We start from the raw sequence: 10,844 nt of genomic DNA on the forward strand, positions 1-10,844 counted from the left end.
CGGGAAGAGCCTGGAGGAGACTTGTCCCGTGGGACCGGGGCTGACCCGGGCCTCGAGGGAGGCGAAACCTTCCCACAGCCCCCCAGAAGGTGACAGGGACACGAAATGGTCCCTCAGCAAAGCGCAGCGATGATGCCGCCAGCGGTGGGAAGCGGCCACCAGCGCGGGTACAGAGCTGCTCGAGCCGCCGCGTCCCGCCTTGCCCGGCTCGGCACGGCTCAGCAGGGTTCGGCACGTCTCGGCACGGCGTGGCACGGCTCCGCGCTGCCCCCCATTCCTCTGCCCCGCTCCGCGCCGCGGGAGCAGGAGCGCTGCGGCACCGGGCAGGCAGTGGGGACGGAGAGCTTCATCCGTCCGTTCATCCGTCCGTCCGTCCGTCCATCCATCCATCCATCCATCCATTCACCGCCTGCTCCCCTAGCAGCCGGGCCTGATCCTGCACCCCTCCTCTGCTCGCGCGGCCGGAGGAGCGGAGCTTGGCTGCGGCGGGTCCTCAGCCGGGGCAGGAAGGGCACACACACGCGGGTCTAGCGGCTGGCAAGGGAAAGAAAGGAAAGGAAATTTAACGATGGGTTGTCAAAAAATAGTCAAGTTTGCGAGCAGCGCACGCATCACTCGTGTGATGAAAAGCAGCGCGGTCGGGAGCGTGGGGTGTGCATGGTGTGTGTGTGCATGTAAACAAGCATGCGTGTCACGCAAGTGGCATGAGAGATGGGTAGCTCTAGCCCTGTAAAAATTCCTGTTTTATCCCCCTGAAATTAGCATGCTTATCTCTGGGAGCACATCTTAATCCGTGGATCGGGCAGACCCGGAATCCTGCTTTTTTGTTTGTTTGTTTGTTTGCCTCCCTGCATCGTGACCATCTTGCTCGCAGGGCTCTACAGAAAATCCCAGCGTGTTTCCTATTGCTCTGCCTGTTCCCCACCAAAGCAACGTCACCTCAAATATGCCAGTAAATTCCTTACCGGGTTGGAAACGTAATTGGTTGAATGTTTTCTGTAACCCGACTAGCCAATAACACTCCTAGAAAAAATTTAGAACAACCTAGTTACGACAGATGGTGAAAATGACTTGACACTACATGTGTGAGTCAATATTAACTCGAGAGGAGATACTTGCCGCACTCATTAGAAATACCGAAATACACCAAGGAGTCTACACGTGCGACTGTATCTACGGTGCGAGGTCCCTTCTTTTCAGACAAGTGCTGTCCAAATGGTTGCCCTTGTCACTTCTCTTTTAGCAACATCTGCTAGCGAGCATAAGCTCTGGCCTTGATAACTTAAATTTCTCCGAGTCTGGGTTATTCTTGGCAGACCTTATTCTTGCAGTTTTCCTTCCTGAAAGCAGATAATAATTTATGCAAAACAATTAATTAAAAAGAAGAAAGGGGAGGAGACAGAAAAACCCTCTTAGAAGCGCAAGAATATTCGAACGAATGAAAACCGTGAAGGAAGAAATAAGAGTAAATGGTAAATATCAGATAGCCAGAACAACTGCAGTTAAGAAAAGCGAAGTCGTTTTTATCTTTACAGCTGTAAAACGCAATAATTTTTTAACATCATTCGCAGATTTTAAACTATCGTTTTAATACGAATCAATAGAAAGCAATAACGATTATCCGAACAGGCAGCGATATTGAACCAAAACAAGCAGTCAAGGCTATTTCTACATGCGAGTGACAGTAGCGCATTTCCTTATCCTCCAGTTTGCAAAGGATTCCTAAAGCCTTATATATGCAGTTATGCGGAAGCTGATTGCCAGCAATAAATAATGCATCGAAGGAAGAGGCTTGAGTGCGTATCTTCTCACTTCCAGGGTGCAGCTAGGGATCTTCGCCTCAATTTTACATCAAGGCTGTGGCTTAAAGCAATCAAAAGGCTAGTTAATTGTCAAGCAAGGCTTCCCTCTGCGGAACTCTAACCGCATGTTACAACCTCTTTGCAGCTCAGCTCCATATGCATCTCTTTTTCACACTTCCCTCTCCATCTCGGGCTCCTACACCTGGTGCATCACGCATTTAGCCCATTAGCTCCGGCTCTTCCTTTCATCTTCCCCATGGCAGACGTTTCTATTTATCCACTGGCAATCAATGTGTGGCGTCACCAGTGGTACTGTAATGACGACTGCACCATTGAGGATGACAGCTTAGAAAGAAGAGGGCAATGGTGATCCCTCCCAGAGCAGCACAGCACAGTGGAGCGCTCGCATCACAAGGTCACCCTATCTCACCGCTGGCTCCTCTGCATTGGCAGGAGAGGGTAGACGGGTTTGCACAAGGCTGGGGCGGGAGCGGGAGGGAGGGGGGGACGAGATCTGGACTTGTTTCCCCCCTCCCTTAAGCGAAGCCACAATGGAAACCAGGAAGGAGATGGTGATGTTTCTGGAAGGGACGCAACTTGGCGCTCTAGTTGGCAAGAGGGTGCCTAATTTGTCCGAAACAGTGGGGAGCCCCGCTCAAGAGCCGCAGGAGAAGATGATCCATCGGAACTGCCTCAGCCCCCGACCTGGCCCCTTGTCGTCCCGGGAGAGAGGAGGAGGAGGAGGAGGTGGTGGAGGAGAAGACGAAGAGGAGGTGGAGGTGCTGCCGGGGACAGGGACGGTGCCGGAGAGCCGCTCGGCGGCGGCAGCACTGCTTTCGGCCGGACAGCAGCCCCCCGCCCCGGAGCCCCCCTCCAGCAAAGGGCAGCAGAGCAGCTCGGACACCGAGTCGGATTTCTATGAGGAAATCGAGGTGAGCTGCACCCCGGACTGCGCCACGGGGAGCGCCGAGTACCAGCACAGCAAAGGTACCCAACTCCTTCCCATGCCTCCAGCCCCCTCCCGCTCCCGGCCGGGGGGGCAGCGCTCGGGGGGCGGGGGGGGCTGCCGGAGGGGGGCTGCCCCCGGCCAGCTGAGCAAGCGGCAAGCGAAGTCGGGTCGGGTGAGCGGGGGGGATGCCCTTGGCTGCTCGGTTCCTTGGCCCCCTCTGCTCCCTGACGCGGGGAGGCAGGCTGGGGAGGCAGAGGACACGACACCAGGCAGCCCCCGCGTCCCTGGAGGGGAGCCAGGCTTCCCGGCGCTCATGCATCAGGTCTGCAGCTTGTCCTGCAGGACCCTCTTTGGCCAAGGACCCCCCACTCCCGATCCTTTTTTATTTATTTATTCTGTTCTTCCCCACTGCCTGGACAGTGCATGCTCCAGGAAATCCCTTCCGATCCTCCCCACCGGCGGGGTTTTCAGTGCGAAGGGGGTAAGGGGGGGCGAGGGGGAGCAAGATCAAACGGGTTTTCTGGCCAAGAGCTGTTTGTGGTTTTGCAGGGTGAAATGTGCCCGGGCGAGTGCGGAAGCGCCCATAAAGACCGTAAAATCCCTCGTCGACTCCTGCCTGCCCAAAGTGCGGCAGCGAGGTCCTTGTTTGCATGTTGGGTTAAAAAAAAAAAAAAAAAAAAAAAAAAAAAAAAAGGAGAGGTCCAAATTACCTTGTCACTTCTATGTCTCGGTGGCGCCAGCTCGGAAATGGTCCCAATGAATTAATTGCCTTTGGTCTCGGGCACAATGAAGGAGAGTTGCATTTGAAAGCAAACGCAGCGGCCAGGCCCCTTTTCCCCCTGCCCCCACTCCTTATTCCCACCTTCCCATCCCTACAGACACCCCCCCCCCCCAGCCCTACAACAATCCGCTTCTTCCCCCTCCCCATTCCTCCATCACTTCAAGAAGAAGCCGGGAAGCATGGAGAGCGCTGTTTGCCCTCTCCTGTCCCTTAGAGGCTTGTTGAAAATATCCCAGGCTTCGGAGGCTGAGCGAGGAGTCCCCAAGGCCTGACCCCCCCTGCCCCGGGAGGGAGCAGGGTCGCTGCCTGCCGGCTGCTCCGCTCCTGGCCCCTTGCTGGGCTGCAGGAAGAGGCGGCGGAGCCCCACGATGGGCACACCTGCCTTTCGCAGCCGCTCGGGGTTGGGGGATGCTGCGGCGGTGCGGAGAGCAAGCGGGGCATCCTAGCGGGCACTGCCAGGGCGGTGTGTGTGTTGTTGGTGGGGTATTATTATTATTTTTTTTTTTTTGGGAGGGGTGGGTGAGGGTAGCTTTCCAGCCACGGTGAATAAACACCAGCTCGGTCCTACACTAGTGCTTCATCCCCTTCTCCCTGCCCCCTCGGCTGTCTCCCTAGCATCCTCACCACACCGGGGCGGGCGATAGAAAAGAGGCAAAATAAATGGGGAGGCGTGCGGGGGGAGAAGGGAGCTCGACGCGGAGGCGGGCGGGAATCATCCCTCCCCGTCCGCCCGCCTCCGAGCGTGTGTCCCCGCTCCGGGCTCCCCATGCAGGGCCGTGCTCCGAGGCGCTGGCCGGCAGCCCCAGCGGCGGGGGGGATCACCCCAAGGGCAGCGGAGGCAGCGGCGGCTCCCAGGGCTCGCTGGCCTGCAGCGCCAGCGACCAGATGCGCCGCTACCGCACCGCCTTCACCCGCGAGCAGATCGCCCGGCTGGAGAAGGAGTTTTACCGGGAGAACTACGTGTCCAGGCCCCGGAGATGCGAGCTGGCGGCTGCTCTAAATCTGCCAGAAACCACCATCAAGGTACACGCAGCTCGGACATGTTTCCAATTAGCACGATATAAATCTATACGGCCAAACTTCCTTGCAAAACTCGGGGAAGCACTTCGCCAGTACAACCCTCCCTCATCTCTTCCCCCCCTCTTCCCCCCCCCCCCCCCCCCCCCCCCCGCTCCCGCCCCTTTCCTGGCCCTGCCCGCACCCTGCAGCAATGCGGGAGAGGGGACGCGGCTCCCGGAGCCATCCCAGCCAGCACCGCTAATCCGGCCTCTCCCTGCCAGATTATTTTTAATCTTCCCTTCAGGCCAGTCCAAAACTCCCTCTGCTCTTGTGGGAGGGAAGAGAGAGCCAGCAGCGGCTCCATTTATCGTTCCTCCCCGCTCTGCTTTGCCTCGTCCATAAATAAAATCCCATCACAATAAAAAAAATAACGCCAGTAATCCCAGGTAATCCCATCTGCAGGACGGTAGCGAGCAGGCAGAGGGGTCGGGATTGCCCTGAGTTCACTCGGCAGAGCCGCAGTGGGGGGAAAGGAAGAGCGGCACCCCGAAGGGTGGCTCTGTCCCCAGATGTACATGTGCACGAAGGGTCCCTCCGCCCGGGGATGGTGCCGCTCGGCGGGGGCTCGGCGGGTGCGGGGGCTGCGGGTGACGGCTGTGGCCTCCCCTCTCTCGGCAGGTGTGGTTCCAGAACCGCAGGATGAAGGACAAGCGGCAGCGCCTGGCCATGACCTGGCCGCACCCGGCGGACCCGGCGTTTTACACCTACATGATGAGCCACGCGGCGGCCACGGGCAACCTGCCCTACCCGTTCCCGTCCCACCTGCCTCTGCCCTACTACTCCCACATGGGCATCGGGGCCACGTCGGCCTCCGCCGCCACCCCGTTCAACACCCCCTTGAGGCCGCTGGACACCTTTCGGGTGCTCTCGCACCCCTACCCGAGACCAGAACTGCTCTGCGCCTTCAGGCACCCCTCTCTCTACCCTGCCCCGAGCCATGGACTCAGCAGCGCCGGGGGCAACCCCTGCTCCTGCCTGGCTTGCCACGGCAGCCAGTCCAACGGGCTGGCACAGAGACCCTCCGGCTCAGACTTTACCTGTTCAGCCACGACCAGGACTGACTCTTTCCTCACTTTCACGCCCTCTGTGCTGAGCAAAGCGACCTCGGTTTCCATGGACCAGCGGGAAGAAGTACCTTTAACAAGATAAGCCTTCGTCTCAGGGTTGTTAAAAATTCGCCCCTTTCCTGGGCGCGCTGCGAGTTAATGTAACTACATCCGATGCTTATTTAATCGTGTTCTCTCCCCAGAACTGGACACCTATGGAAAAAAAAAAAAAAAAGACTAAAAAATAGCTCGGTCTTGAAAGGTTTTACATTCCAAGGGGTGGGGTGGGGAAGAAGAAAAGAAACGGCTAGTGATTTATCTCGAAGAAGGATTTTAGGCACGGAAGAGAAACAACACCAAGCCGAATGAAACACATTTCAGTAACACTAAGAAATGAGCTGGGACTTTCTTTTCAATTGACGGACTTCCTATCGGGGGCTGGGACTTCTGCAGGTCACGGCAACAAACCTTATGCACAAACCTACGAGATTGAGAAGGAACATCTGAAATACTTGAAAGAAACATTGTCTTGATAACGAAATGGCTTGTGCGCATGAAGAAAGCAAAGATGTAATCTCTCAGAGTGTTCAGAAAATAAAAACAACGAGCAAAAAGCAAAACCAAAAGGTTTCAGGATTGCAACTCAACAGTATTATTCAGTTATTTCTATAGCGAAAAAACAATGCTTTACCATAAAGAAAAAACTGACATTCTGTACATTGCTATCGTGGTTTAATTGCATTCTTTACTCTCCCTTGTCTCCTCCTTCGTTTTGAGCAGAAATCCAGCAGTACATCTCCTCTTTCATCCCAACTTTTGTTTTTAAGAGGCAGACTGGAATTGGCAGGGAAAAATTCGGGCTCCCGCTTCTTCATGGGTCAGAGCTATTTGTCCTTTAAATAACAATGTCCTATTATCAGTCGCTGAAATGTGCACACGCCGATGAAATTAGCAAGTGATGTATATGTAAGGAGGGTTTTTGAATATCGAATGTATAATGCTCTGTGAGCAGAGACCCCGTGCCAAACGCTAACAAGCCGCCAAGGGAAGAGATTAGGTGACAGGGAGCAGAACTCCTTCAGACAATCACTAGTCTGTAAATTGGAGCAAAGGCGATTTCCCTTCCTTTGTACTTCAGCCTTCAGTTCTCTCATTGGCTTTTCTTTGCTGCGCTTTTTTATTTCTTCTTTTTTATTATTTTTATTTAATTCGAGTGTTGGGTTTTGTATGTCCTTCCCCACCCCTACTCTTTGCATTTGTATGTGTCCTTCACACTGGTCTCTCTTCCTTCTCGAGGAGGATTTCTTTCACAAAGCCCCCCGCCCCCCGCCTTCCCCTTCAGGTATTTCGGAAGGAGGTAGCATCACTGCTTTTGCTTGGATTTCTGTCAGCCTAAAATTTAAAAAACAAACACGGACACCGGACTGGGTAGCAGTTTCTTCCAAACCCGAAATTGTTTGATTCTATTTTTAAATAGCCCAAAGACTACACTCCCATAATTTGTTACCGTGTCGGAATAAAATATACTAACAGCAACAATAACACCACCAACAACTATAATAACAGACACATTTTAACAACACATCACCCACATTTTTATTGTGCTTGTTTAAGAAAAAAAAAAGAGTAAAAGTGTTGCTTAAGCCGAATTTCACCTTCGTGCAGTTTCTAATAGTTACAGTTCAACAAGCAGCAAAATAAATGCTGGACAGAACAAAGACGTGTTGACACCTCCGCTATCTACTTTGTCTCAAATTGCTGAGGACCCTCTGGTTTATTGCCACACTGGAGACTTTTTGTCCTTAGGACAGGGAGCAAATAGCAGCGTTTCTCTGCAGTGGATGGAAAGCGGGGAAGAGACGCGGGCGTGCCAGGATACATTTTTCCAACCAAAATTGTTTATTAGAGCTTTTTTTAAAAACGGATCCAAAGTCACCATCTTTAAATCATTAAGGGCAGATTGTTCCTCCCTCTCTGAAGGAGATGTCCTCATGGACATGGAAACTGATGGCCCTTTTTGGACACTCACAAACAGACTCTCCTCCCCCCACCCCCGGAAATAACAATTGTAAACAGCGTCCAAGGGCAGAGCTAAACAAAATCCTGGCTTTACAAGCGCCTTTCCCCCTTTACTTTGTCTTTTAGCAGACACGAGAAGAACCAGCCCGGTAAAACAGGAGCTAAGCAGCGACTGCCCGATACAGCCCCCCTGGCGTCGCCGGGGAAAGGCGGCGTTGGAGAGGTGGGGAGCAGCTGGGTGCTGCGGGGTAAAAGCGGGGGCTCCAAGGTGGCACTGCCCCCATCCCCAAAGGCACCTGCTGGGGTCGCAGGACAGGATCCGGCCAGGGCTGCTGCCCAGGGCAGCGGGGCGGCGGGAGCCCACCCGGCGGTGTGAGGACCGCGGCATCGCTTCGCCAAATGCCCCGGGCTGCAAAACGCTATGGGCTAGGGCTCAGGGCTCTATAGGGAGAGATCCACGCAGATATATGTTTATCCATATATATATGTGAGACGGGCGTGCGAGGCGGCGGCTGCCGCCCTCCTGCCCGCAGCCCGGGCTGGTGGTGCTTTCGGGCGCATGGCAGAGATTGTCTGCGACAGGTAAATGGGCTCCGGGTCGCAGTAATGCCGAGAGTATTTTCAGTTAATAGGGGAGGGAAAATGAGGTGTCTGGAGCGATATTGGAAAGTACAAGATCGATGATCCGTCCTCGTGTCCAATCAGCAGCCTTTAATTGACTGTATTTTCTAGGTAATTGAGCCGCTGTGCTCCTAAATTGAAGTGGAAGATATAACAATACATCTCGCCGGGAGGAATTACTCATTACTTCATAATGAAATTTTCCTTTTGCTGCGTGGGGCCGCTGCCGTTAACGCCTTCGCCGCCGGCGGGGATGTCCGCGGTCCCACGCAGGGCGCCGGCTCCGGGCACGCATGGGCCATGGCCGGGGGGGACACGGGGCACCCGATATACAGGGGCTCTGCCTGGATCCCCTCGGGTCCCCCTCGCCTGTCCCTGGCCGGGGCCGAGCCCCTCGGAGGGCGCTGGGCGGTGGCGGCCGGGCGCAGCCCCCCGGGATGCTCCCACCCCGGGGGGCTCGGGGTGCCCCGTGTGCCGCCTGGGCTCCTCTTCGCAGCCAGCCCGATTGAGCTCCGAAAGGCCTTCCCCGCCTTGTTAGCGTTTGATTGATTGCCTTATTAAAGCGTGTTCTTGTAAGTGTGACCGAGCTGATTGCACTGCATATGTTTGGGATAATGCTCATTTTAAACAACTGAATAATAATAATACTAATAAAAAAAGACCAGAAGAGGAAGAAGATGAGCTCTAGAGAACGGGTTAAGCCTAAACGATCCCGGGGAACGGTGTTGTAACTCGCGCATTAAATTGCTCCGTTACCATCAAATCACTCAGCCCTTTTCGGCTCTACTCAGACCATCTTTGTTGTGCTTTATGTCACCTTCTGTGCCATTAAGTGAGATAGCGCCGAGACTACCGCTTACTTCCCCGTCTCAGGCTATACGTTTTTATTAAGGCTGTATGATTAAACCGGATCGGATCTACTTTCCCAGCACGATTCTTTACTCCAGCCACCAAATCATTAGAAAATCGGCTCTCCATATTTCACATTTTCTGCTCGGTTGTTAGGTCGTTTTCCAGCACCTGCAGCAAGGCGTGCGGCTCCTTTAGCTTTTGGCTTGTATATCTCCAGGATCCTTTTGTTTCCTATTATTCTCCCGCTCGCCTGCCTACTTAATTTTACTACCGAGTTTAGCCCCTGAAAACACTCTCCGCCATATGTCACCCCAAGGCCCGCTGTCCTGCCCCTTACAATAGTGTCACCCGGGGGTAAAGCCACCGCCAGGACGACTTGGAGTCTCTATAGCAAGAATGGCTTCATCCAGGCGCATCAGGTTCTTGCACGGGTGTACAGGGGGAGGGAAGCGGCTCCCAAGTCCTTCACCCCCGAGCCCCTCATTTGTTGCCCGCTCCCTGCAGCTCGCCTTGCTGTGCCTTTTGCAAGGGTCGCGTCCCGCTCCACACCCGAGTGCTGAGGGCGAGGCGAGTGCGGGGCGGGTCCCGCGAAGGGCTGCGGTTCGGGCAGACCATGGTTAGGGCAGGTCCCTGTCTTTGCCAATTTTTTTCTTCTCTCTTTCTTTCTCTTCAAACAGGAAAACAAATAAATCACCACAATCTCCCCCCCCCCCTTTTTTTTTTAAATCAGTTAAACTGAGTACGCCTACAACCAGGCACATAGCACAGCTTTACACTAATATTAAAAAGACAAACAAACAAATAAACACAACATTTTAAAGAATCACCATCGGTGTACTGCATGCACATATGTACACACAAAGCAAACGGGCAAAGCGATTTTCCCCGCTGCCCTCTCTGCGAAGAAGTGACTGGGACTTCTTGAGAGACAGAAATTGCCACTTAAGAACATCACATGAAAGTATTAAGTAATTATTTAAAACAAGGCTGTTTAGAAAAATATTTGTATTTATTGCAGCTGCTCGATTGGCCTCGTTAAAGCTGGAGAGCATTTAAATTGTGTTACAGTCTCATTTAAATCCAGTTTCGTTCCAGCAGGCTGCAGAGCCTGAATAGAACCAATCACTCCATAATGATGATGAATGAGAAATTAATTCAGATACAAGCAAGACAATTTAGGCCTTCATCTGTTTAAATAGCCTTCCAAGATTATTCGCAATTGCAGGTCACAGTTTTAATCAATTGTCCAATCTTGTGAAAGTCATATCCTTGCATCTTCATCGGGATTATTTATAGCGCGGCGAAGCCCAGTGAAAGGTATACGCTCTTAATAGGAACAATTACTTAAAGGGAAGCGTTTGCAAAATGAAAAACAAATGCCTCCGTGGGCAGTAAATGATCAAACGCCTCCTCGCTCTCCCGACACATCCTTCCACGCTCGGGGGGAGGGAGGGCACTGCAGGTAGGGCGACAAGGGAACAATTGCCCCGGTCCCCCCACAGCCGCGTTGGCCGGCAGCTCCGAGGTGAACCCATCCCACAGGGCCCCCCCCGCATCCCCCCGGGGGCGATGCCTGCAGTAGGTGCCCGCAGCACGTGGTGGGGAGCAGCTTTCAGCCAGCCCCGTGATGCCAGCCCGTGTGGGGGAGTGGACCGGCGGTTTTTTTTTGCCTTGAAGTTGAAGCAGGCCGTTTTGGGAAGTCGGGAGGGATGCTG

General features: G+C 53.8%; 1 protein-coding gene across 1 annotated transcript; it reads left to right on the forward strand.

Moving 5' to 3' along the window:
- The first annotated feature begins 1,768 nt into the window (after positions 1-1,768).
- On the forward strand, positions 1,769-5,740 carry EVX1 (even-skipped homeobox 1). Its single transcript, XM_040548877.1, has 3 exons — positions 1,769-2,789; positions 4,305-4,555; positions 5,210-5,740. Exons 1-3 carry the CDS (start codon positions 2,354-2,356, stop codon positions 5,738-5,740), a joined length of 1,218 nt encoding a protein of 405 aa, XP_040404811.1. The 5' UTR covers positions 1,769-2,353.
- Positions 5,741-10,844: the final 5,104 nt, after the last annotated feature.

The sequence above is a fragment of the Cygnus olor genome, chromosome 2, assembly GCF_009769625.2.
Source record: "Cygnus olor isolate bCygOlo1 chromosome 2, bCygOlo1.pri.v2, whole genome shotgun sequence".
In the NCBI taxonomy this organism is placed as follows: Eukaryota; Metazoa; Chordata; class Aves; order Anseriformes; family Anatidae; genus Cygnus; species Cygnus olor.